The sequence below is a fragment of the Cebidichthys violaceus genome, unplaced genomic scaffold, assembly GCF_023349555.1.
Source record: "Cebidichthys violaceus isolate CVI_PGR_0920_01 unplaced genomic scaffold, fCebVio1.0.p SCAF_16, whole genome shotgun sequence".
In the NCBI taxonomy this organism is placed as follows: Eukaryota; Metazoa; Chordata; class Actinopteri; order Perciformes; family Stichaeidae; genus Cebidichthys; species Cebidichthys violaceus.
Window position 1 is genome coordinate 8,141,718 of NW_027176329.1, and position 27,977 is coordinate 8,169,694.

At 43.4% G+C, this 27,977-nt stretch overlaps 2 protein-coding genes across 5 annotated transcripts; one reads left to right on the forward strand and one right to left on the reverse strand.

Annotated features, from left to right (window-relative positions):
• The first annotated feature begins 7,366 nt into the window (after positions 1 to 7,366).
• On the forward strand, positions 7,367 to 11,561 carry tril (TLR4 interactor with leucine-rich repeats). The gene has a single exon (XM_068710982.1). It carries the CDS (start codon positions 7,605 to 7,607, stop codon positions 10,104 to 10,106), a length of 2,502 nt encoding a protein of 833 aa, XP_068567083.1. The 5' UTR covers positions 7,367 to 7,604; the 3' UTR covers positions 10,107 to 11,561.
• A 158-nt stretch (positions 11,562 to 11,719) lies between these two features.
• On the reverse strand, positions 11,720 to 27,693 carry LOC137872659 (cyclic AMP-responsive element-binding protein 5-like). Of its 4 annotated transcripts, none has more exons than XM_068710984.1 (11): positions 27,119 to 27,693; positions 24,942 to 25,008; positions 24,351 to 24,444; positions 22,428 to 22,537; positions 21,842 to 22,101; positions 18,458 to 18,584; positions 18,095 to 18,166; positions 14,277 to 14,597; positions 13,893 to 14,162; positions 13,705 to 13,813; positions 11,720 to 12,544 (listed from the first exon to the last, which is right to left on the reverse strand). In XM_068710984.1, exons 1-11 carry the CDS (start codon positions 27,139 to 27,141, stop codon positions 12,414 to 12,416), a joined length of 1,584 nt encoding a protein of 527 aa, XP_068567085.1. In that variant the 5' UTR covers positions 27,142 to 27,693; the 3' UTR covers positions 11,720 to 12,413. The 4 variants fall into 4 exon arrangements, with proteins under 4 accessions (XP_068567085.1, XP_068567084.1, XP_068567086.1 ...); XM_068710983.1 differs by having other exon boundaries at positions 11,720 to 12,550; positions 27,119 to 27,692; XM_068710985.1 differs by having other exon boundaries at positions 11,720 to 12,550; positions 27,591 to 27,691.
• Between the last annotated feature and the right edge of the window lie 284 nt (positions 27,694 to 27,977).

Here is a 27,977-nt window from a genome sequence, read left to right on the forward strand (position 1 = left end):
TGGTCGTCAGTGAGCTCATGTTAACAAAGAGGGCTCACTGGGAGGTCCCTAATGCTGTTTTAACTGCACAAGAAGCTCTGTCATTTACTGAGCTCCATGCACTGTGCAATTTGACCTTAAGTGTAAAGGCGGGTAAATGAAGAGAGACAACACCCTTTAACTAGAGAGCCTCTGTCTTAGAAGTTTAAGTGCTCTTGAGCAGGACACTGACAGGGTCCCTGTTCTATATCTGAACATGACCTGTGATCCTATTAACCCACTAGGGCTCAAGATGTGGGCCCTAATAACCTCCTCTTTCTCACTCTATGTTTATTGTTTATAAAAAACATAAAACTAAAAAATGATTGTCACAGACATAAACAGGCATTACTCTGCATTTAACCAATCCTAAGCTTTTTAGGAGCAGCTTGGGGTTCAGTGTCTCGCGCAAAGACACTTAGACACTTAGACAGTGATGTTAGTGTAACTCATTTAACTTGAGTAAACACATTTCTACTTCGTAAAATGCAACATGAAAGCACAATATTGATATAATACACATCTGTACTGTAAACATAGAGCTACATCCATCAGCGGTTGGTTTAGTACAAAGACAGGAAACAGCTGTTTAATCCAGATATTTCAACGTAAGATGCAAACTACCACCAACTCTTATTAACACATTATGTCTTGTTTGTCTAATCACTACAAAAAACAAAGTGTAAACATGTTATGTGCTGTACTATTTCTTGACCAGGGATCAGTTTTTGTATGGATTAAACAAACTAAATATAACTCAGTGAGCTTTTAGAGGTGCTGCTCGGTGGCTTTTGTTATCTTAGCTTCACCATACAGACATGAGAGTGGTGTCGATCTCATTCAACTCTCTGCAAGAAAGCAAAAGTGTACTTCCAACTAGATTTTAACTTGAGGTCTTACGACTGGGTAACAATGGAGATGTTGTCTTATGGGCCCCATCATTTCAGTTTATATTGTGATGTCGTGGTGCGTACGTATTAAAAAACACATTTGCAATTAATTACATGAAACTGATTGTGACACGATCAGCCTGGAGTCGCCTTATTTGGAATAAAGCACAATTAAAGTTTCTCAGAAGGGATCAGCACTCAATGATATCGCTGTACCGGCCCCTCCTCGTGCTATGATGTTCCATGTCTGCAGAGGGCGATGTTGCACAGAAGCACCCACTGTGGGGATTGAACAGAGAGAATCAACAGCTGCAGATCAGATGTCTCAGCTCTCTGAATTACTGACTGACGACTTTGTTTTAGTGACTCATAAAGCCCACGTTTCTGGTACTCTAGTTTGTGACTTATTTTGCATTATGTTTGCTTGAGTGATGCTAATCCAGTCTTTATGTGCTCGCTTTCATGTTTCGGTGTGCTCGTGCAGCCTTCTGCAGCCTATCAGGGGTACCTGAGTGTTATCTCCTGTACAGCTCAGTGATCTAACGATTCTAAGGCATTATGTTGTCTCGGTGTTATTATGTGATTGAGGCTGATTATGTGCATGCAGACAGTTCCTATCAAACTCGGTAGATCAAAGGGTTGCCCTCACACACACACACACACACACACACACACACACACACACATACAGTCTATTCTTTACACTGCCCTCCTTATTCCTCTATCTCCCCTTCCACCCTTTCGACAGGGCAATAGCATGCTCTCTAATTTTTTCCAGATGTCAAGTACCTCCCTTTCCCTCCTCTATTCCCTCCATTTTTAAGTCTCACAGGGTTGACTGAAACCTGGAAAGTTTTGCCCTCCCTCCCTCGCTCCCTCTCTCTCCTCCTCCTCCCCTCTTTCTCTCTCACCCCCGGCTCGTTCAACATGTTGGACTCAACGACAAAACATGACCTTAGGAGGTCAAGCAGGAGAGGCATGGAGCTCTCCCAAAGCAGAAAGGAATGCTAAGGCAAATGCGTTTCCCACATTGCAATCAGCCGCTCGGACCACGGTACATTTTCAGCGCCAGCTGTTTGTGACAAGCTCTGATTTTTTGATTAGATTGTTAGTATTTTCTACGCACTAGAGAAGTTTCTTCAAGTTACTGCAACTAGACTCTCCGTCTCCTCCATTTTTCCCCTCATTTTTCTACTTCCTGTGATGGGAACCAACTGGGGTAGCAGTGTGAATGTTAGGGGTTAGAGGCATGGGGTCCAGGTGTTCCCTCCACTCTTCTTCTATCATTTATATACATGTCGGTGCACCTAAAATGTGTCTGCATTCTGTATAACATAGAGCGTCTTCAATCTCTGCTCACAGCGACATGTGAGTGGAGTCGCAGACACATGTTGCACAGAGAGGATGGACTCTCTTTCACCATCTCCCTCTAAGTGTATAAACACACTCACTCATCCAAACATACAGACACACACACACACACACACACACACCGTTAATGCGTGTGAGCATGGACTAGATCTATGATTCCCTGCTCTAGCTAAAGCACTTAATGATCCCAGGAGCTGCTGGTCATGTAAACTCTCCTCACACTCATAAAGACACACACACACATACACACACACACAATCATACCTCCTCGTCACCTCTTTTCCTTCCCTTTGCTTTGCTTCCTTTGGCATATTGATTATTTACAGAAACTAAGGAACGCTTCAAATATAGACACAAACACATGCACATAAACAAAAGTGCACACACACACATTCAGTCAATTCATGATTTCCAACTCTGCCATACACAGGGACCATTTGTCATTTGTTTGGACAGTTTTCTATGGAGCCACGTTGGAGGACTTATCTGGGGAACAAAGCATGTGGTTCATCTTTACTGCAGCCGCATCCTTTACACTGATTACTATGATAAGCCCCATGTGCTAGTTTCATGCAGTGTTATGTTACAAGGACGTGTCCCATACGGATTGTCTCTGTTGGGCCCTCAGGGGAGAGTGAGCCGCTGGGATCCCTGCATTCTGACACACAATAGGCTTCTCATGTTTCCATTAGCACAACTTCCTGCAAGTTTGTGGCTTTGTGTGAGGCTCATTAGTCCCTTACGTTGTCCGTCCTGCCGTGTGTGTACGATGGGGCACATTTTGACATGTCTCTGGGAACGTTTTACATGATAAAGGTTCACTTCAAGAGTATCACTAACAGTGTTTAATGTGATTTTTATAGTCTTGCGTGTATATGTGTGTAAGTAAGTTTTAGTACTTGTGTGCATTCTCTGTCACAGCATGGTAAGATGCAGCATTTGACCTCTTTTGACATTTTAGCCTGTGTGACTTTTAAATGTACTTAATTCATTAAAGATTTGGATTAGTATTTGACTGAAGACCAGTTGTTTGAAAGTATTCAAATCCATTAAAGGAATAATTTGACATTTTGGGAATACGCTTACTTCCATTCTTGCAGAGAGTTAGATGAGAAGATGGATACCACTCTTGTGTAGTAAATATGAAATATCAACCAGGAGATGGTTAGCTTAGCTTAGCATAATGACAACAAACAGAGGCCAACAGTTAGCCTGGCCTGAAGATAATGTGTTAATTGAAAAGCTTTAGCGATTCTGAGGGCAGATTTTGTGACCTTTTGACAGAGCCAGACTGTGTCCTCGATTCCAGTCTTTATGCTAAGCTAAACTGGCCGGCTGACGGTGGTAGCTTTATGTTTATTAAGTGGTATCAATATTGTCATCTAACTCTTGTCAGGAAATTGTATTTCTTAAAATGTTGGGAAATTCCATGTAAACCTTTGTACAAAATTGATAGTAAAGTTAAAGTCTTGAATTAAAAAAAAAAATCTGAAAATGAAAAGTCTGTGATGAAAAATGGTTTTATTCTAGAGAAGTGTTCTCTTTGTAGTATTTAATTATTAATGCACAAATCTAAGCAGAATTTTAACACTGTACAGTTGTTTATTTTTGAACTGCTTTGTGCTCGTTTGAAGTCAAATTGAACATTGAACTGTGGCGTTAAAACGTTCCACTATCCTGAGCACTTTTAGGACATCATCTTCACGCTCACTCAAAGGTCGAACGTGAGAGTTTATTCTAGACCTTAAATGTCAGTTGACAAAACAGTTTCCTCAAGGTCCACTGACTCATAAAATTTTAAGACATTTTCACACAGAAAAGCACAGGTGGAAATGATAGAAATAATGATGACTGAATCCCATAACTGATTTAGTTTCAGGGTCCTGGGCTGTGTCTGAAATCACTCCCTTGTTTGCTCATTCACCACAATGGAAAGTCAGTAGTTTACTCTAGAACTATTTTTGTGTCATAACTGACAGGTGTTGGGTCGAACAAATGTAATAATAAAACTTCATAAAAGGTTGAGCATTTCGGTGTGGAAGGGCACTATTTTAACTCTAATTTCTGACACTCAAATAAAATGGCGGAATGTAAACGTGGTACTCACTATATAATAATGTAAGTAATCAGTGGAAATGTCTGCTGTGAAAAGGGCTTATTCAGAAGAATAGAAAGCACAACATCTCCTTTTAACATAGATAGAAATATATATATATAGTATAAATATATAGTAAAATTATAAGAAGTCACAAAATATGAATACTCTATTTAGTTACTTCCACCTCTGAGGATACATATAATAAAACCATGTATAACCATTCTTACTGTTGCTTGTACAACGACACATCATGCAGACTGACAAACTGACTTTATTCCTCACCTCCAAACACACACTTCTTCTCTGTCCCTCTCCCTCATTCATTCATTCATAGAAACGCTGTTTCAACACCTGAAGACTGTGTTGGAGAAATGTAACACTCCTAAGTGACCTACATACGCTGCAGCATCAGCTCATTGACATGCACACACAAACTCACCTGCACTGACCTGGATATTCTTTGTTACATGCAGACATACTTTGGCACACACAGGATTAGTCAGTGCCCTGGAACAGACACGCTCAGGTGCAGACAGATATACAAGCCCTTCTCTCTGTCTTTCTCCCCCTGATGGAATTAGGTTTCTCTTCCACCTCTCTCTCTCTCTCTCTCTCTCTCTCTCTCTCTCTCTCTCTCTCTCTCTCTCTCTCTCTCTCTTTCTCTCTCTGTGCTGAGAGACTCAAATGTCATATGGCCGGTTGATTGGACTGTGAGAGGCCCGCCGGGAGGAGAGGGAGGTGATAAAAGGATGGGATGGTAAAACCAGTCTGCATCCGCCATTGTGTGCAGGCACAGTGGCAGACAGCTCTGAACGGGTCCTCAATGCTGCCTATTGTGCCAGTCTTCATGAATCTGGGTCAACTCTAGAACACTTTTTCCCTCACAACAATCTCTGTCTACATCAGTCTTACATAGCAACACCCCCCCGATCCCATGCTCTCACTCTCCTCATATTGTTTTATTTTTATTTCTTTGTCTGTTTCCATCTTTCATGCTATCTGTCCATCTCATTTACACACTTTACGCTCTTGAGAATGATCCGTCACCCTTATCCTCTTCCAAATGTTACTACATTAAAGTTAAGATCAAATTGTTTTTGATGCTACGGTGTAAGCCAATCCATGCTGATGAAATCTTTTGTGTATTCCTTTCAACTCTGATAGAGACCAGGCGACAGCCATAAAACTAACTTGACTGGTCCCACTGTGTCTGAGGCCAAATCTATATTGTCTAGTGTTTTCTCAATGTGTGTGTTCCTCAGAAAGACAGAAAGGGATATGGGGGGGCTGCAGAGATGCAGAAATACTATGGAGAAATGGCCAGACAGGAAATGACCTCCCACAGAGAGGGGGCTTCCCCAAGGGTTGTATTTCTTTCTGTGTCTCACACACACAGCTATAATGTCTATGATGTCTACCAACAGATATGCATGAGAACGAGAAGGCCAACCAGGGTGTCTTTGAGGCTTTTGCTGCGTGCTGGAAATGCACGGAGCTACAACAGTCATCCATTAGCTCGGCTCTGGAAACCATTGCATCACTTGCTTCTCGGGGGAAGTTGCATGTGTGTGCACGTAAATGTGTGACTCTGTGTGCAGGAGTTAGTTAGGACTGCTTATTCTCTGTTCCCAGACATTTACCTCACATGTTGCAATTGAGAGTGTGTGAAAACGTATTAGCAAGTGAGCACAGAAGGTGAAGCAGTTAGCTAAAAGTAAAGTATAAAGTTTGAATAGTTTTCTAAAAGAATAAACGGTTGAAACCACTTGTCTCTCCAAGTAGTAGGCTGTGAATGCAACAACCTTAATATAGATAATTTAAGTATGAACATAAAATGTAACAATATCCAATTTTCTATAGTTAATTGTTCAAATATCATCCAGTTAGAAATGATGGGATGTGGTGTATATAGAGGGGAGCTTGAGCTCATCCAACAGGGCTGTGTCGGACAGGAAAGGTCCGGAAACACTGATCTATTTGTACCGTAGTGAGTAAGCACTCTACCTCATGTGCCGTAAATGTGCAGATGTCTTGGCAGTAACATCGCATGCTTTTCAGACAGGACTGGAACATAAACCTTCATGTAGGCTCGGCTACACTGAGAATCGTTCCTCAATCTGCAAAAATTTCTGAGCAAAATCTGCACATGCTCCACACGCCCTGCATTTATTCCCCCACTTTCAAGTTGGAAGATCTTTCACTCAGATTTGGCACCTCTCCTCCTCAGTCTTAACACACACTTAACGTCCTGAATTCCTCATCTGCAAATGTGAACCATCTGTGCTCCTTGTGGCCCCGGCAACGCAAGTCGCGTTAATGAGAGAATGGTAAATTACAGTTAAGCTGCATGATGATGGCGTTCCTACTGTAGGTTACAGAGTGCAGACTGTGCTGTTGATGTGTTGATTGTAGCTCACTGATGCAATGTCTGTCTCCAGACAGCTCAGCTAGCAGAATACATAGCTGTTCATTTGGCTATACAGCGGTTTTATGAATTATCATTTTTCATAGCTTATCAAAAACCTATGATAACATGAATTCAAGCGTTTTGTTAAACTTGTTTTATGAGTGAGTTTGCTCTATCTGCGGGGGATTCCAAGACTTTGGGTTCCTCTTGGGATTCCGTGGGAAGGAAATCTCGTCTGCTTTGTCCATACCAGGGATCCGATCCAGATCTCAGACCCCCGGTGGCTTCGGGGGCGCGCAGAAAACTCGGTCAAAGGGTTTCTCAATGTCTCTCTCTCTCCCTCCCTCTCTCCCTGTGCAGGCAAGTTTGTGTGTGCTTAATTACCTGCGTGCACGCGCAAAACTCTGGATCTCGTGCGTCAAGACTTGTGCACATCTGGTTATGGCAGGGTCGCAGAGTTGCGGGGGAGGGACTATTTCTCTCCGTGTGTGTGTCTGTGTGTGAGCACGCTTTGCGCATGAACTCTGTAATTCGCAGCAGATGACCACTTGGGGGGATGGAGGCTTTATTGGGGTGGTGAGCGTTCCCTCAGACAGCATCAGAGCGCACTGCACAAATTAATTTGGTCTATAGAAGATGCTGCAAAGTGATGGAGCCGCGTGCTTGATGTGCGCAGCGCTTTTCTCTCCACTTTTTAAGAGCAACAAGTGCTTTATGGACGAGTCGTTTTTGCGCGTGAGAGTGCAGAGGGGCGACTGCACCTGAACAACGTAAAGCGAATGCCGCATCAGTTTCTGGCTGTGCCAGCCGCACAGTGGGAATGGATACCGACTATTTCCTGGTGGGGACTTGCTTATTCCTGCTGTCGCTCAACGGATTCATCTTTTCCTCCCAGGCGACGAGCTTTTGTCCCGACAGCTGTGAATGTCAGCACCCGCAGCACCTCATGTGCACCAATCGAGGGTTGCGCACTGTGCCCAAACCTGCCGCACGGGTGCCCGAGGAAGTGCTGATCTTCAGCCTCGGTGGTAACTTCATTAGTAACATCTCTGCTTTCGACTTCACACGGTACAGTAACCTCGTACGGTTGAATTTACAGTACAATCAGATACAAACTATTCACCCAAAAGCATTCGAGAAACTCTCCAAGTTGGAGGAGCTGTACTTGGGACATAATCGTTTATCAAATATACCTGCTGGGACTTTACAATCCCTGAAGAAATTAACAATTATTTGTGGAAATAATAATGACATTAAGAAAATCACACCGGAGCTCTTTACCGATTTGGATCATCTTGTTAAATTGCGTCTTGATGGCAACTCAATAGACGTTCTGCAGGACTCTGTTTTTAAAAGTTTGACCAGCCTACATTATCTCCACCTGGAATTCAACAAACTGCAGCATATTCACAGAAACGCTTTCTCTAAACTCACCAACCTGCGCTTTCTAAACCTGGCCCACAACAAGCAGTCAGCCGTGCGCAATGCACTCACTTTCTCCCAACTCACAGCTCTGACCACTCTGCTGCTGTCTGAAAATGAAATCCAGTACGTTGCAAACCACGTTTTCCAAAACCTAAAAAAGTTGTCCAAACTGTCCCTCAGCAACAACAGAATCTCTCGCCTGGACAGCGGGGCTCTGAAGGGGCTGTCGAGCCTCAGAGAGCTTCTGATTGACGGCAACGAGCTGGAGGAAATCCCCTCCGGTCTCCTGGACTCTCTGGAGAGCATCGAGGAGCTGGACTTCAGTCGCAACCGGATTTCCAGCGTGGACTCTTTGGCTTTTTCACAACTTAAACACCTGAGAGTGCTGAAGCTGAAGAACAACGTGCTCTCCAGCCTGTCCGGGGACATTTTTGCCCTCAATAACGTGCTTTACAACCTGGACCTCCATGGCAACAACTGGACGTGCGACTGTCGGATGGAGGAGCTGAAAAGATGGATGACTGCTGCACATTCTCAGGGCAAATTATTGACTGTTTTTGTGCAGTGTCACCACCCAGCCACACTGAGGGGGAAATATCTGGACTATGTGAACAGCTCCCAGCTGCAGCCCCTCGGGAACTGGACCCACTTGTGTAGGAGCCAAGTTGAGCCCGAGGAGAGCCGGGAAGGGGGGGTGTTGGTAAAGGTGGAGGGAAAAGAGGTAGGGATGGTGGATACCATGAAGCAGGAGGGGAGAGGTGAAGAAGTCCAGGCAAAAAAGACAGAAAGTGTTGCTTTGAGACAGGGGGATACAGATGGAGCCATAATGAGGAAAGAGCGAGAGAAAAGGAAGAAAGAAGGACAAGAGGAGGTGGGAATCCAGGGAGACCAAGGGGGTCTAGCAGAGGCAGAACCCTCCTCTTCACTGGAAAGAAAGAAATCAAAGAAAGAGACACTCAGCCCGAGGTCACGACCTGCTGCAGAGGCTGCTGGGAAACGTGCCAAAGGTAGACGAAGGTCAAATACCATTTCCAGAACCGATCCACCAGCTATTTCTACACCAAGTCATGCTGGAAACCAAGATAGAAACTCCACTGATCTAAACACAGGGCTCACCACCACTTCTCCAGTCCAGCCAGGAGAAAAGTTTGACCTTCTGAGGTCCGATCAGGAGGAGGCTCAGCCTGTGATCACAGATCCTTGTGTGTTCAACCGCCATTTCATCACTAATGTTTCAGTGGATCAAGTGACATCTAGTACTGTCACCATCTACTGGACCACCAGGGATCATCACCGATACACACCCGGACTTGGGCCAGGCCTAGATGAAGTCCAATACCGGATTCTGTTTGACCGCTTTGGTACTCCGGACCGTTTCCCCCGCTATGTCTACGCCCGTGGCACAGCTCGCTCCGTAACCCTTCGAGAACTCAGCTCTGATGTGACCTACATGGTCTGTGTGGAAGGAGTAGTCGGAGGATCCGTGTGTCAAGTTGCACCCCGTGACCACTGTGCAGGGCTGGTCACTCTCCCTGAGGGGTTCAGCCACGGAGGCATGCTGACCTCTGACCTCCAGCTGGTGACGGTGGCGATGCTGGCCGGGAACGCCGTGCTGCTGCTTGTCATTGGCGGAGTCTGGCTGGGGCGGAGCCTGAAGAGGAGGCTGCAGAGGAGGAAGACGGCGGTGCACGTGCGGCACATGTACTCCACCCGGCGACCGTATCGTCCCGCCGCGGCGTCCGCCTCTGTGTCCGCTGACTTCACCACCTACCAAAGCAGCCGTCCAGCACGTCTTGCACCACTAGAGGAAGGGGACCTCATTGAGTTCCCTTGTGACCGCTTTCTGGACAGCAACAGTGTTCGCAGAGATGGCGACATGCAGAGATTCTCTGACTAGAGCCATAACACTTCCAACAGAAAGACGTGAATTGGCTTTTCTGCAATTTTTGGTCTTGTCCCCTTTCTTCACCGACCTCGGTATCATATTAAAAACATGAATGTTTGTGGCTGTGAACAAACCAAGGCAACAGTCCCGCCATTTTGTGTCTTGGTTTCTCATTTGACCAAAAGAAAGCTTTTAAAGTGACAATAGAACAGCTGAGCTCATCAGTACCTTTTCAGAAACCAGAGGAAGTCCAATCCCTCTGACTTCCTCTTCCTGCTTTGTGCCTTTCCTCTTTCATTTCCTTGCACCTGCAAGTGTTCCTAAATGTGCGACTTGTTGTGTGTATGTATGTATACACATAAATGATTGCTCACTGATTTCAATTATGGTGCTAATGTTGAGTTCATAGACATCCTGTTGTCTCATATTTGTACAGTATGTAATGATGGCTGCTGGTTGGCAGGGAAAACAACACTTGTTTTGTATCACATCTATTGTGTTTTATACTTTTAAATATAAACCTGCATTACATGAAGCAGTAAAATCCCCAACAATGTGATTGATATGTCATTTGAGTCTTTATGTATGATTTATATATATTATGTAAATCACTGATTATGTAAAGAACAAAGGGATTATATTTCTAGGGGGGTTTATGAAGAGTATTTTATATATACATTCAGAAAAATGCATGCCAGATTATTTTCAGACTGCTCAGAAATATATCACCATTTGGCATGTGAGGGATACTATACGTTTTATATAAGTTTTAGGATTCTGTTTTTAAAAGTCAAAATGGGTCACTGGTCATTTTAGCAGTATATTAATACATTTATTGTATTTTCAAAAATGAAGCAATTAATGATTCTTTCATCTGCAACTGATATTTAGTGCTTGAGAGGTAGACCCGAAGAGTGTGTGTGTGTGTGTGTGTGTGTGTGTGTGTGTGTGTGTGTGTGTGTGTGTGTGTGAGAGAGTGAGAGCATGTGCATCCATGCTTTTGCATGCGCATCAAGTTAAGGTCTGGCAATAGTTAAGCAGTCTCTTTGTTTGAATAGACAGGGTGGAGTGCCTCCCACCCTTAGTCCAAATCAAGCGCACATGAGCAAAGGCACATGTACACACACATATGGATGAACAATTGCATGCATGCAAATTGCATTCATATCACCAGGCGGACGCTCAAGATGTCAGAATGGAAAGCTTTTGACAAAAAACAAAAAAAACATCTTAATAAACCACACTGAAGAGTCTACAGCTGGTACCAAAATCAAGTCCTTACGTTTGGGAGACTTTCATTTACTGCCAGACAAATTAATTGTTTAAATAAAAGACAAATGGCTATTTTTAAAACGTTCTTTGTGTTTTATACATTAAGACATACTTATATCTTTGTATTGGTCAAACATAAAACAGGCTATGATCTGCTTTGCTGACCACTCCAGTTATTATGGTCAACTATCACTGACAAAAGCAGTCACTAGATGGCAGACTAGACCACACTGTATGCATAGAAACAATTTGATGACTATAATCTCATTGCTCAAAACCACAGGTTTATAGTGTAAAAGAAATCTGACAGATTTTATGTCATAGGAAAAGGATATACAAATAACACAAGGAAATACCAGAATAAGAGTTTTTTATTATTGACTGACAGAGATTGAGACATAAGGTGCAGTTCATAGTTATTTTGTGTCTTTGGGCAGTTTATAAAAGTGGCTGAAAGGAAATACTGTACAATCCTGCTCTAAACAGCTGTGGGTTCGATTCTAAAAAAATGTTTTGTCTTAGTATGAAAAATACATTGTTTTGACAAGAGAAGGCATAAGGTGTGCGCTCACAGATGCTCTGTTTGAAATATAAAACTGAAATATTGGCTTCTTTTTTTTTTATTAGTGCAAGGTATAAGAGGAAAACATACTGAAAAGAGGTGTATGCGTGTTTCTGTGCATAGTCAGTGGGTAGCAGGCAATGGTTAGATTGCTGTGAACGGAAACACTTTCTGAATGAACACAGGATCCAGTTGCCATGTAACCATCACAGGTTTTAACAAGGCTTTCAGAAAAGGTCATTTTTGCACCTGTTATGGAAATGTATCAGTATGTGGTTCCGGTCTCCTCTCCAACCAGAAAAGAAAAATACCTCAGTGTTCACATGGATTTATAAATTCACCTATTTAGTTCAGTATTTCATCTACAATGTAAAGACGCACGGATCCGCAGCTGAGTGAGACTTTAATGTAGTTTTGACATAAAGATAATTCAGTCTGGTAGGATTCAGCCATCCAGTCCCATCCCGTACTCTGTGTGGTGAGGGCTAACGTCCAGGCCTGGGGTCGTGCCCAGTGTCGCCTCCAGCCGTCGAGGAGGTGGAGATGCTGTTGTATTGGATGGCCTGCAGATGAGACCCAGGATCTACAGGGGTGGGACTTCCGCCTGGGCTCACCCCTGCAGCTGGACACAAAGACAGCTGTCAATCAAAGTCACAGATCCTGTGTGGATTGTCTGTGCTGTGTGCGGGGTTTGTGAGCATGTGCATGCAAATGAATGAAAAACTCACTACAGCTCAGATTAAAGGAAAATATCTCTTTTATTTTCAACAAATGAATACTGTACATACAGGTAAAAAGACAACAATAGAAATATACGAAAGTAACACATGCCAATATTGCATCCACTTTTGTTCTCTGAAGCTCAACACTGAGAACACAATGGCTGCTTTCATTTAAGCCACAAGGTGCAGTATTTGTTTCTTTCCTTTAAGGTCGTATACAGGTTCAATTATTGTTGAACATTAACTTTAGCCTGCCTTGAGTGCAAGATGGACATTGTCTGCATTTTGTTCCAAGCAACTTCATGCAAGGCAATATGCCAGAATATTGCATTGCACTCTAGAGCAGCGGTTCTCAATGTTTCTGGGTTGCAACCACCCCCCAACCCACCCCCCAGGTGTTGTCCAATGTGCTCTAGGCACTGTGGACTTTTGATGCGCTCTGTGGCTTTTTCTTTCCCCCTGACTCGCTAGAAATCCCCGGTCAGAAACTTATGTGCATGCACATTTTTTAAACACTCAATAAAATCTATTATGAGGCAAATTATATCACAGGCGATGTAATGTAAAAAGCATTCCCCAGTTTAAAAAAAATGTTATTTCATCTTTATATTTAGTATGTAATCAACTTTTTTTCTCCACAACCATCTGGCAACCGCAGGTTGAGAACCACTGCTCTAGAGTATTTCAAATACCGTATGAAAATGGAAATGAAAAATGCATTCCTTTAAATGGAGAGTTACGAGTGCAGTGCTTTCCCCTGATTGCCTCTCCGAAAAGGAATAAAAGTGCATGTACCAATATTTGGAGAATGGGGTTGAAAGCAGAGTCTTAAGTGCTGTTTAGTTGCACTCTGTGAGATACAGTTTAAGGTCCCTATGTCTGCCGAGTGGTGGAGCTCCATAACAGGACAACATGTAACCATGGAGTATCCCCTTATGTGCACAAGGTATCTGAATTATACCCTCTGTGGTGAATGGAGATGATTGGTGTCAGGCGTCTGGGAAAGCTGGTGAGAGTTCTAGAGAGGAAGTGCAGGGTAGGGGGTTTTACTCACTGGGGTACCCCTGTGCCTCTCTCTGCCGGGCGGTGACGGGACAGTCCTTGTGGGTGAGCAGAATCTGCTTCAGTTGACCCACCTCTGACCTCAATGACGTCACCTCATTCTGGGAAGAGGCAGAGAAATACTAAGTATCCTTGAAGTTTGGATTGTGTGCGCTTGTGTGTGTTCAGAGCGTGTCCCACCTGTAGCTGCAGGTTTGTGTGCGTCAACTCTTCAGCTTTCTTCTCCAGCGACGACACCCACACTTTCCTCTTCTGTCGGCAGCGGGTGGCTGCAGCCCGGTTCCGCTCCAGAAACTTCTGCCTGCGCTCATCAGGGTCCTGCTCCGACGTCCTTCTGCGACGGTTGCCGCCACCGCCTCCTCCTCCACCGCTGCAGCTACCGCCTGCCTGCACTGCATGCTGGGAGTGGGATGGATGGGAGGACTGCATCTGCTGTGCAACTGGTGATAACTACAAGCAAAAAACAAACATCTCGAGAGTAACCTCACTGTGCCTGAATGCAAAAAGTATGAAGTCATAGGTGCATCGTCACTGAACTGATCGATAAACATAAAGCATATGTACCTGTGCTGGAACAGACAGGGGAGGTGCAGGAGGCGAGCCCTGGTGCAGATGTGGAGGCGGGGCTTGGTGAGCCTGAGCGTGGTGGCCGTGGCTGCTTCCCACATGCTGCGGAGGTGAAGCATGGCATCGCTGCTGGAAGGTGAGGGGTGGAGTTTGAAGCTGTGCATGATGAGGATGATGGTGGTGGTGTTGTAGTGGAGGTGCCTGATGACGCTGTGACATCATCTCCATCATGTGACCCATGGATGTCACAGGGTTGTTGATGGCGACCATTGCTGGGTGGTGCTGTTGGAAATGGTGGCCCAGAGCCTGTTTGGATCTCTGAGAGGTGATTAAAAGATGAAATGTAGTATTAGTGTACATGATGCTGCACTGTACAAAGCATTTGAAGTTGCATAAAATATGAAATACTAGATAGAAACAACCACAGTAACAGCCTTTATGTACACTGTCCAGTCGATGTACAGTGCTGTTTGTTGACCACATGTGCATCCATCAGGGCAATCTCCTAAACCAATGTACAAGTTTCTTTTTTCTCTACAATCGAAAAGGCTGTGAGCTGAGAGCCAGCTCTAAACCGACAGAGACAGAGCTGGTCATATAATTTCTTTAAGAAAGGTAAACACAGATGAGCCTTAGTAATTGACATTCTCATTGTGTATTGTCACATCCTCTCAGATTCAAACTGTACATTCATTCTGAGTTTATTATGGCCTCTAGGAATGTTACTGAAAACCAATTTCTAACCAGGCTGGTGAACTAATTGCACGCTGGGATGTGTAGGAGCTGGTTATTGCAAGTTTTTCTTAACTTAATTTAAGAAAAATGTAATTAATTAATTTCTTAATTTCTTAACTACTATTTAAGACAAGGGGAATTTAGTTGCTAAACATTAGTGAAAGCCTTTTGAGTACCAATGAAATGAAGTTCACTTGGGCCTAGATGGATTTGGGGTTGAGTTCTATTGGACACTTGAGATTTTAACACCAATCCTAAAAAATAATTAAAGACTCTATGTACAAAGATATACAAAGTTATTAAAGAAGGGCAAAGATGCCACAGGTCCTGCTAACTACAGTTCTATCTCCCGGTTGAATCATTGTCTTATGTGTGTTGTATTATGGCTATTTGCATTCTGAGCATGAAAGGACCTCTGACGTGGCCATTATGTAATCAAAACCCATACAAACGTATATAATGGACTTATCTTTTTGAAGCACTGAGAAGATTTGGTAACATCTCTAGCCTGGATCAAGATGTGTTTTCATTACAAATCTCCCGTCCTCATGGCCCATACCCTAATCTACTCACTCACACGCTTCAACATTACACCTGAAGCCCTGGCAACTGGAGACCTCCTTACGTCAATTGACTCTGAGTCAATTTCTGGACAATCAGTCCTTTTACAACTCCCCTGGGTAAGATGACACAGGGACAGCTTTAGTATTTTACAAAAGTATAGGTTGTAAAATTCATCACATTAATAACTTTCAAATACTTTAAAGAGAGTCAATTGAGAAAAATAAACATATATTTCCACATACAGTATGTCTGAACACTTTGTACCCAAGGATATTAAACCACCTTTGAGTTGATATGTGTGAAACTAAACACTGTATATGAAGAGCTTGAGGATATACATAAACATTTTTCCGTCTCTCTCATACTGGGTGTGGTGTGTTTGACCCCCAACACCGGCTAAATTGGTAACAGCAGATAAGCCACCTAACCTACATTGCAGGCCACAGTATCCTTACTCTACGGAGCAAAACGTCTCAAAATAAAAACTATAACTGCTGTCAGCCACAAACTCCCACTTAGCCCATCATCGCCTTTTCTCCTAATTATCCACAACCGTGAAAACAACTGTAGATAAGAGGGATAATGTGTTACAATAAATGCTGCAGTCTGCAGCTTGATACCTTCACACTTTATCATTCCCACGTATCAACTGACTAAACAGACTGTAAGAGCTAAATTAAACCTCATCTCACCTTTCTCCTACACTAAGCAGAGGAGACGCAGAGAGGGAGAGGTCATGTTTAGAGCATGACATCACCCCCCCCCCCCCCCCCCCCCCCACCCCACCCCCCACCCCCCCTGGCCATATTGCTATCTGTTCCCTGTTACACAATAATTCTTTAAGAGAAGAAGCAGATTTTTTTCCCCTCTTCAACCATTCAACAACGAAAAAAGGGAGCACATTTAGCGGGTGCCAAGGATGAGGTCACCGAGCTGTCTGTGCCAGCTTTGCCAGGCTGCCAGTCAAACACACACGCACAGCCACACACACTGGACAGGACGGGACACGAGTAGTTCAGCTCTGTTTACTACATAGAAACACCCTGACACTGGGGCCTGTGGTTACATCATGGGTCTCCTTGGCCTGGATGACACACCACGTTGATATTTCTGTCTGGAGGGATCAGTGAATGAAGACACAGAACTGTACATGAAACACTGATCCACTTGTTAAACGTTTACTTTTCCACTTCAGCTGAGTGTGGAGTTACTGTACAACGGAGGCATGTTAATACACCCTCTGTGGTTTTACAAAGGAGTCTTGTTTCACACCCTCTGAATGCAAAACACAACACCTGGCAAGACTAAATCGCAATAGAATTAAATTGAATTGGTATGGAGAAGAAGTGTGTGTGCTCAAAGAAGAGATTTTCAGATATGAACCCGCGACCTGAGCAGCTCTGAAACCTAAAACCACTTTCAATGTACCACTCTATATACAAGCTCTGCACATGAAGTCATAACCTGCGTGTGTGTGTGTGTGTGTTTGTGTATGGATGCAGGGCGATTTCACAGTTTTCCTTTTGAAGTTGCTTTTGATAGCACACATTTTTAACAATTCATACTACATGCACCTAGAAAGAGGAAATGTAAAATTTACAAGGGGAGAGGTTGAGAGCATGTTGACACAAGGGAAATAAAACAACCAAGAAAGCTAGGGAGAGCATGTAGATTGTGACTTCCTGTGGTGCGGACCTGTGTGTGTGTGTGTGTGTGTGTGTGTGTGTGTGTGTGTGTGCGTGTGTGTGTGAGTCTCTTAAAGTGTAGAATTATACACTGTTTCCTGTCTATAGTGATTAGGACAAAATAAGCCAAAGGCAGAATATGAGTGTGTTTTATAGCTTTAATTCTAGAGTAGAGATGAGAATAGTGAAATCATTAACAACTTAAAGGTATAGCTCGGTGATTGCTACCACTCTTGTCTGTTCAATATGAGAACAATATGAAGCTAAAGCCAGCAGACGGTAATCTTAGCTTAGCTTAAAGACTGTAAACAGAAGGAAACGGCTAGTCTGGTTCTGGTCAAAGGTTACAAAAATGACCTACCAGAACCTCTAAAGAACTCTAATTAGCATGCACAATCTGGACAAAACATCTAAGTGTGAAAACGTCAATTTAATGTTTCACTAATTATTGTCTCTGAGCAGTTGCCATGCAATCAGCGGAGATTCCAGGAAATTACTGTTCCCAACCAAGAAATAGTCTGGCCCCTATAAAATTGTCATTTTTACACCATAGTTGTAAATTAGTGAGCTTTAGAGATGCTAGTAGGCGGGCTTTGTTGCTGTTAGACAGAGCCATGCTAGCTGTTTCCAGTCTTTATGCTAAGCTAAGCTAACCAGCTGCTGGTGGTAGCATCATACTTGCCATACAAATAGACATCTTCATCATCCACATCTCTTTCAGAAAGCGAATAATTGTGTTTCCCAAAATGTCAAACTAGTCCTTTAATACTGTAATTTACAAATCAGATTTAGTCTATAAACAATGGCATACAGTAGGAATGTGGTTAGTACCTGGGGCGAGGAACAGGAGGGGTTGTGTCCTGGACCTGGTATACCCATTATACACGACATCTGCTTCTCTATCTGAAGAAGGGAAAGAAGTTGACACAAAAATAACCTTTCGACTAAGACAAGAAAACGCTATAGCACATACATAACCTCAAGTGTAAAGAGTTCCCCACGAGGTCATATCCATTTGGAGTTTGACACTTTTGTTTAATTCATACACAGGAGTGAAGTGAATTTTTCTGTCAGCCATGAATATTTCTAACTCGGGGATCTTGACCACTTTGGCCACTATCCCTGCATCTATAAATCATAATGCACGCGCGTCTGAATGCAAATGTGTGAGTAACCAGTCTCCCGTATACTTACAGGCATGTGCTGAGCAGATGCCCCTTGCATGGCGGGGTCTGGCAGGGTGCCAGGTAAGGAGGCTGGTAGCGGTTGTGTTTGTCTGTTCCGCATTTGGAGGAGAGACGACAGTGACCCGGGAACTGGCCTGTGGTCAGCCACAGAAAGAGAGAGAGAGAGAGACACAGAGAGAGAGAGAGAGAGAGAGAGAGAGAGAGAGAGAGAGAGAGAGGGGTGAGTCAAGCCAGAGAGCTATCCACAGCTAAAGTTTCACTAATTAAGTTCAGAGAGAGGTTTCGAGTTGAAACATTTATAGCTTAATGGCAGATGGAGGTGAGACTGACATAGATGGTCAAAAAAAGTCAATGTGTCAGCTGTGGATGGATAAATGTATGTTAGAAATCAACAGGCTGATAGAAGAGGAATTATGATCAAATATACTACTAAAGAACCTGATCTGTGACTGATTTGAGCTGGGTTTTTTACGACTTACCATATGAGGTATCCATTGAAATATCTATCCTCTACCCCAATACAATGGAGGTGACTGGAATTTTACTTGTGGTGCTGAACATTTTTTTAAAGTTAAATGTTTTGCTGTGTGTCTTTTCAGAAACAATGTTGCAGTTATTCTAAATAATCTAGAACTCACTGTGGACATTTTTCATTGGAACTACTTCCTGCTGAAAAATTAGTCCCTGTGAAAACTATTGTTCTGTGGATTATCCAGATTAATCGGGACATCTGTTACTGGAAAGAGTTGTTTCCGTTTTCACTGTGAGCACCACAATCTTAATTCTATTCACCTCCACTGTACTGACATACAATTTGGCCCAAATGAGCTACTTTTTATTTTATTTGGTGAGTAAAAATGGTTGTACAAATTATTGTACCTCTGTGATAAAGTGCTTGTAAAATAATTTGTATCTGTTCATGTCTGTTTATTATAACAAAAGATATAAATGATATATTTTCTCATTATTGTAACTGGTGGTTTTGAGTGTCCCTAAACGCATACTATTAGAAAAGAATATCTTATGAGGTATGTCGTATGAATGCTTCATTTTTCTTCTTACACACAGAAGTTAACGGGGATGATCAGAAGTTAAATGTTTAATGTTGTCTAGAGTTGCAGGTACATTTGCAACCAAGGTTTGTGTGTCTGTGTTATTTTAACAAAATGTCATCACACCCCATTTGAGAAAAAAGACATGAAAGGGAAGAAAGGTGGGTTCTGGCTTCTTATTGGGCTATTTTGTGTCAGTCAAATCTGGTAACACCGAGTGGAGGAGGAAATTTCAGAGGTGGAAATGTGGGCACTTACAACCTGAACTATCTACATGGCTACAGACCACTAGAAGTAAATGAGAAGATATATGCTGTTTCGTAATTTGGGTGAACCAACACTTAAAATCTGGACAAAAGCATCCGCTGAAGGAAAGAGAAAATGTAAATGTTATTCTATGCGAGCAAAAAGGCGTAAGCAGAGGTTTGAGGTGAGGCGACGTCAATGGAAACTATTATGAGGTGAAAAACGTGAAAGAAAACAGAAATATGGAGAAAAAAAAGTGACAGCTTGAGAGGGAGGAGAGACGCTCTGGGATCACAGCGGGGGATGTAGAGACCCGGGGTGCCATGTGCTGACCTAACCGGTCTGGCTCTCAGCCAATCGGACAGCGTGGGCCTCCGCGGCCGTGCTGAGGTCATCGCCAATGATGTCATCACTGAATCCGGGGTAAGCGGCCCGTTTAACATACAACAAAGTACAGACAAACCAAAACAGCATTTCCTAACGTAACCACAACAGCTCTACCGGGCCAACAGCCAGACTCTCAGAGACCAGGTTGCTATGAAAACCGGTCGTAAACACGAGGGGAAACAGTCAGACACTCGATCCATGTTTCATATAGCAACACTTAGCTGGTTTCACTGACTAACATGCTGTCTGGATTCAGCTGGCACCGATTACGTACAATAATCAACAGCTCACTCCCCACTGTCTGGTCCTGGACAGATGTGTGGAGTTTACTATGTCATTGACTTACTTTTGGTACCTTGGTTCATCGAATCAACTGCAGAGATGTGACACAGACTTCTACTATATGTCTTGTAGGCAGAAATCACAAGGCTTTTATCTCCTAAGCTTTACAATTCCTCGTTAGTCTCCAAAGTATTAAGAGAAGTGCTTCAAAGGAGAGATGTTCTGGTGACCCGGGGTTTTACAGCACTGACGTCCCCCGGTTTGAGACGAGAGACCTTTGTTACATGTCGTTCTCTATCTCTCTCTTCCCTTATTTCTTCTACTGTCTACTCAACAATAAAGACAATGTCCAACAAACATTTGCCAAAGTGTCACAAATGTAATAATGAAACTGCCCCTTTTAATTCATTAGTTGATAACTATGACTACAAGACAAAGCAATAAAAAAACTAACTATATAGAATGACTGAATAAATGTGGCAGTGGAAATGGAGGTTGAAGTTGAGGTTTAGGTTTAAGCAATAAAAGTTGTTTGCTTTATTCTATTTTGCGTTGTGTTGTTTTTAAATAGGCATAACGTATACATACTATAATTAGATTAATTGAATGTAGTCACAGACTACTCCTACTACTAAAACTAGAAAGTATATGTTACATATGTTGTCTTCATTAAAGAGCGGCTTGCATTATCAACTACAATGTTACCATTTTCATTGCCTGGAGTCATTTAAATCACTGAATAATTGAATAAGTTTAAATTTGTCTTTTTAACTATTTTTCACATCAAACAGCATGCTCCAATTAAAACTGGTGTGACATGTTTCATTAAACCAACAGTCTATGTATGACATAAATCCAAATCCAAAGTTGAAATGTCAGGAGGAGGGAAAGCAGTTGGTGGGAGCTGGTCAGATGAAAGACAGGAACTCCTCTAATCTGTCTGTTGAACTGGCTGATAACCAGGGAGCCATGGAAGCTGCTCAGGCGCTGAGAGACTCCAGTCTGGTTCTGAGTCTTAACAGACATAACAGAGGCAGTATTTGGGTGGCAGGGTGGGTGGTGGCAGTGGGTTTGAGTGGGTGGTGTGCAGCGGTTCTCCATCTCTTTTGCTAGGACTTTGTTCTCTCGTAAATTGATGTTTGATTTTTTTTTTCTCCCTCCTTTCTCTCAGTTCATTAGTGCAGTGATAAATTATGCAGGGGGAAATGCCAGTCTGTGCTAGACAGAATGAGTTATAATACGTCCAAAACAGGATGGGCGAGACAGGGTAAAGGAGAGGAAGAAAGAGTGAGAAAAGGCAACATTAAAAGGAAATATGTGTGTGTGATGAAGGACTGAGTGTAGCTGCATGGATGCAAAGTGAAATCTCCACTGTATGTGTGTGTGAGTGCCTCTCAGGTGTGTATGTGTGCAGCCGTACTCACCCTGAGTGCGTGAGGGTGGAAGAAGCCTGGGTGATGACTGATCCAGACTGCGAGGAGGACAGAGCTTGCTGGGCAGCCAGGCTGCAGCTGGGGCCCAGCAAGGGGCCATGAGAGTGAGGGTGCTGCAGGGGATGGGTCTGAGGATGGTGCAGCGGTGGCTGCGGCTGTGGGTGTTGAGGTTGGGGTGGGTGCTGGAGCTGAAGCTGGGGTTTGAGCTGCTGCTGGTTCATACAGGGCGCCGGCCCATTATGAGAAAGCCTCTGTGGGGAGAAGTGGGAGCGACAGTCAGCTGGGACCTTTTTTTTACTTTGAGTTAGTGTGTGTTTTGTGATCTGAAGTGATGTGTGCGTCTGCGTGTTGTTGTTGTGTGTTTGATGTCTGGCTGTTTAATTTACAGGGGAGAATGTGATCGCCTGGTGTGTCTTTCCTCGCAGCAGGTCAGATATCTGCAGTTGCCTAATTGGGTCTGACTGCTTTTATCTCCCTCGACGCTCAAGTGTCACTCAAAACGCTGAACTGAGCCAGAAATAGCAAAAATATTAAAAATTCGGCTTAATTTTGGTTTGGATTTTTGTGTAAAATGTACCTGTTTGCTCTTCTCTTCTTCTTGTGCCTGAAGAAACTCTTCCTCTATCTCCTTGAACAGACCGACCTCTTCACAGTTCTGCAAAAATCGGGTTGGCGTCGGAGTCTGGTCTGGAAGCATTACAGACAAACACATAAACAAAAGGACAGGTTTAAAAAAATGTGTTGACGTTTATGTATCGCTGAGTCTGCCCTGTTTTAGTTTATTTGCTTTCTAAAATCGACTGTCGTCCAAGCTGCAACGCCGAGAGTGGAACCAAGTCTCCTCTCGGCCGTGCTCTCTGTCTCTGTCTGTGATAACATCAGTCTGTCTCTTTGAGCCGTCTAAACATGCAGGGGTCAGAGGTCAGCTGGGCTCTTTGTTTTGACATGAGATTTCCTGCAGGAGGTGTGACAGGCTGCAGGACAGAGAGAGAGAGGGAGAGGGAGAGCTGCAGAGGGAGGGTCTGCAGAGGTTAGATGCCATGCTCATGTTTATTTCCAGATGGACAGCTGTTTCTATGGCTACAGACATTGTCACGTGACAGTGTTATGGCCATGAGTCTGGACCGTCGTGGTGCAATAGAAAAAACGTTCGCCTAGTGAAGCTACTCGTCATGCACTGCATTGTAGGAGCTTCTAAAGATGTGACATGCAACTGGATCAGTATTGTCTTTTTTTGCCTTTAAATATCTGTTTAATTTAATGTCTCAGTGGAGTAAAAAGCAGAGCATTAATAAATTGTTGTAGCGTGCGGCGCACCCATATAGTTTGACTATGGTTCTGGAGAATCTAAAACAGTATCTAAAACAGCATTTAAACTATCATGGGGCAAAACATCTCCCCACTAAACCCCATGAGAATTAAATAATTGTTGGTTAGCAGCTCATTAGAAACTGAGTGATCATTTTGAAAATTAGAAGAGGAAGAAGATGAGGAATTTACAAAATCAAAATTATTAATAAAAATCATTATTATTTGATTTTTTTTTTCTGGTTCCAGCTCATCAAATAGGAGTATTTGCTGCCTTTTTCTGTATTTTAGGACAGTAAACTTAGTATCTTTGGGATTTGGAGTGTTAGTTGAGCAAAACAAATCTATTTGAAGAAGTCACCTTTGGCTCTGGAAATTTGTGATTTACTTTTTACTACTTTTGCTATTTTGTGACATTTAACTGACAAAAAAATAGTGTGATCAATTAAGAAAAATAATATGCTCCACTGCGGTATATTTGGTGTACGTAAGCCACTGCTGTGGTCATAAATTATCCTATCGGTCCATCTGCGATTGGTAAATATTTGTGCAATTTCTCAGCAAACTAGTGTTATTTGCAAACCCAGGTTCACGCAGTAAAAAACTGAGGTATCCAAAAGCATTTGGTTACATCCCAATTTTAAGATGATCTCCTGTCGCCTTTACTTTGCCCAATATATATATAAATATATATAAAACAGTAAAATATATGAAACATAAAAGAGAAGGATCTTTAAGAAGGTTTGTGCTGACCCCTCCACACCTCCTCCATGCGTTTTTAAATCAAAGTTGGTTTTCACTGACGGCGTTATCAGCATGTTCGGTCTGATCTGATGGAGTATAATGTGCATGTTGCAACATGAGACACTCTGTTTCACAACACAGACTATCTGAGGGAAAGAAGCCTGTATCAAGCTTATCTACTTTCATACTGTATAACTAGCGTCATCACTTTTTCATCAAGCACTGATCCTGAAAAGAGGTCACCACACACACACACACATGCAGCCAGACAACAGCTGAACTGAGTGACATACAGCATAGAGTGAAAAAAAGAGGAAGATTATGTATGGTTATGGGGAGATAAGGGGATACACAAACTCAAATATCAGCTCTTGGTGGGTGTGGGAGAGAGGACAGGCCAAAAGTTGTGTTTTCTTGTACGTGCACGGTTTCTTTTGTGCTCTCTCACCTGTGAAAGCCGTGTCCGTCTTGATGGAGGAGAACTTGAGGGACATCTCGTGCTTGCGTCTGTGGATGACCAGATGCTCCTCTAACTGGAAGCGCTGCAGCACACCGACAGAGTGAGAAAGATATGAAGAGATGCGTGCAGCTGCATGACATGACACATGGAATGAGACGTTCAGTTATAATGGCTAACGCTTCTTGAGTAATCAGTTATAATGGTCTGAAGTCAGTTGACTATCTGAGAATATTTATCACTCCGCATGATAAAACAAATGAATAATATATTTGTAATGTTTTTTACTCTTATTATACTGTAGGTGTTTATTGCACACTAGCTGTTTTAACACAAGCTTGAGTGTCTGCCACATTGCAATCCTATTATTATCAACCTGGAAATACGTGTGTCCACAATGAAAAATCACATGACTTTCTGCAATATTAAAGCATTTTATTTCACCTACAATAAACAACTTTATTCTGTCAGAATTAATAATCTAATTATCTAATAATAATCATATATTTTCCTGCAACACAAAGAGTCATTACAGCTGCTACGGTGCAGGCAGGTGTAACACACACTCTGTATTCAACTGACCTGAGAGCAGCCCGGGGCGCCGCACACATAAGTCCTGTCCTGTTTGTCATTCATGTCATACACAAGCCTACAAAGCAGAAGAAGCAAGAACAACAATTTAACCTGCATTCTCATCACTACTGTACAGCATGTAGGGCGCTGCTGTATCCCTCTCGGATCACAGTTGCTGTATGATGATTTGATTCAGCAGGCAGCTTGTGGTGCTGTATGTTTAATTACACAGAGAGAGAGTGGCCTTGGATAAATCACACACTGAGTTTGTATGAAACAGTTCTCCTCCCATTATCACATCTTCATTGTGGAAGTGTTGTGTAATAGATGCCACAGATGACGGATGTTTCACCCAGAGACACAACATTATCTCAGGGAAAATGATCCCTTTGGTGCCGGCGGAGAGAGCATTGCTGTATACTGCAGGTAGTCATTCTTATTAGGACAAGTAGTGTAATAAATACAATCTGTTTGTGCTTTTCCGAACTATTCATTACTCATGACTAATAACACGTACACACCAGAAGGGAATCAGAGCCTTACGGCACCATGATCTTTACTTTTCATGGTTATTATGTAGCGAAGTGCTTAGTGTAGTGCAATTAAGCTTTCATCTGGGCTTCAGTTAATAATACAAGCGTGATGATAGGATGCTTGCCATGCATAACATAAAAATAAAGTCATCGTAGGTTAAAAACATCAACACAAACACAGAATAGAGCAGAATGATGAACCCACATGCAGCGCTAACCCAGGCATGACCCACTCAGGTCTTCAGTGGAGATATTAAGCCTGTGATGGGGGGTAATTATGACTTATTTGAAGTACGACTGCTGCTGACCCCTCATTTTCCACTGAGAGCAAAGGAAGAAGTCTTCAACTCCCTGGCCTCAGGCATCGCTCTGGGCTGTGTGTCACCAAACAAGATCCATACACTTTGTAGAGAGGTCAACAGGGTGACCATCGCTAGACGTTTCATCCCCCTATGTTTACGAATAACTGCTGGGGGGGGGGGGGGGGGGGGGGGGTATCAAGAAGTGTTAAAGGTGCTGATGGCGGCGATGAGACGTGCGTGGGACACTAATTTACAGGTACACACATGCTTTCCCCTCCCTCAAGCAACCTTTGGGTTCGCGTGAGCAGAAAGCGCTGAGGAGACAGTAAAGTGGGACCTGATGTTATGGGAAAGAGTGAGAGAAGAGAAAGAGGGCAAAAGTACATGCTTCCATAAGAAATGGAAAGTGTGTGTGTCAGTGTGTGTGTGTGTGTGTGTGTGTGGGGGGGGGGGGGGGGGGGGGGGGGGGGGGGGGGTTGGAGAGTGACATTAGGGTGATGGAGAGAGGAATGGAAAGGGCAAATGGCAGTGAGAGAGAGAGAGAGAGAGCGAGCGAGAGAGAAGGAGGAGGACACAATGAATGGAAGAGAGAAGGAATGAGGGTGGGAGGAGGCAGAGGGAGGGCTGCACTGTAGGCCTACTCCTGACAGGTTTGAACCTGCCTCAGCCCCCATTTTCCAACCCCTGCGAGTAGAGATGACTTCATGGGTGTGTGTGTGTGTGTGTGTGTGTGTGTGAGTGAGTGAGTGAGTGAGTGTGTTTGTGTGTGTATTGCAATATGGAATGAACAAACAAGGCATCCACAACACCACATTTATAGATAGATAGATAGATAGATAATTTAGAAAAATCAGTTGAAAGAGATAGAAGCTTTCACAGTTTTGCAGGTTTTATGTAACTGTACTTTTAACAGTGTCTTTCAGGCAATGATTTTAGGCTCCATAATGTGATATTTTAGAGATACATACACAGATAGCCTAGACACAATTATCTTCAACACTTTTTACTTCTTTGTCCTCCTTTCAGCAGCACCTACAAGATGAGCAGACTCAGCACATTTTCAGCAAAACCTTCTGTCAGAGCGATTACATCAACGCAGAATGACGTCATCCTTAATAACTCAAATCCCACAACAGATCGGACAGCATGTTGCCAATTTAAACGGATTAATGTTTCTGTGTTGATTTTTTCTTTTCTTTTTTTACTTTGTTTAACTTTGGGTCAACTGAATCATAAGACTATTCCCCCCGCTTCCTCCTCTTGTTACACACGTGATGGATGACATAATGCAGTCACAACTTATAAAACCACCTGCTTTTGATTCATCTACAATATCCAGCTTTAAACTTACTTACTACTCCTCAAAGTTGCCATGTTTGGTGGATGAACGTCAATAACATCGAACCGCTCGCCTCGGCTTGGAGCTCATTCCGCTCACATTAGTTCTGACCAGCGAACAGTCCGGCAGCCGGGCGGTCAGTGCCTGAATGTGTCTCAAGAACATGCCGGTTGTGTTTCCTTTCCTACCGCTCCGGGTGCGCAACCTGCTCGACTCATAAACAAGCCCGGCACAGCTGTAAGCAGAGTGCTGTCACACCCCCCAAATAGACACTCGCGCTCAACCTCGTCCGCCTGGTGATGAGACTTCACCGGGACCGCTAGCCAAAAACTTCCCTCTTAACTTTCCAGTACAGCGTAAAAAAAAAAATAGAAAAACAGAAAAGAAAATTCACGATAAAAGACAAATTCAGCAGTCTGTGTCGGCGTCAGGCGAGCGCTAGAGTTTAAAGTTTTGTGAATGAAAGTAAATTGCTGAGGCTTACCTACAAGTCGAGAGGGACAAGCGGCGCTCCAGAGAGGAACCACGTTGGACTGGAGCGAGATTACAATACGTTCTATTTACAGAAGCATTACATCATTCTCCCGGTGACGTCACGTGGGATTCCTGAACTTCTAAATCATTGCGGTCCCGTACGAAGAGAGGGGTAGAGCGGGTGGGGGGCGGGGTTAAGACACCGGTCGGTAGGGGGACGGACGGGACAGCATGCACGATGTTGGACCTGGACCGACGGACAAACCCGAGTCTCACGCACCACCGGCAACGTGACGGGACACGGGGCAGACTGGGTGGGCGGATGAGACCCAGTTTTTCTCTCTCACCCCACTTTCAGTGTTTCTGAAATGGGACGTCCCAGCGTCTGCATCGAGTT

Bases quoted from the DNA above. Each gene is read 5' to 3' on its own strand.
- tril (XM_068710982.1), top strand. From the start codon at position 7,605: ATGGATACCGACTATTTCCTGGTGGGGACTTGCTTATTCCTGCTGTCG.
- LOC137872659 (XM_068710983.1), bottom strand. From the start codon at position 27,141: ATGGCAACTTTGAGGAGTAGTAA. The intron at 24,445-24,941 runs GTCAGTTGAATA...GGTGTGCTGCAG, and splicing joins GCGCCCCGGGCTGCTCTCAG to CGCTTCCAGTTAGAGGAGCA. The intron at 12,551-13,704 runs GTGAGTAAAACC...CTTTGTGTCCAG, and splicing joins AGAGGCACAGGGGTACCCCA to CTGCAGGGGTGAGCCCAGGC.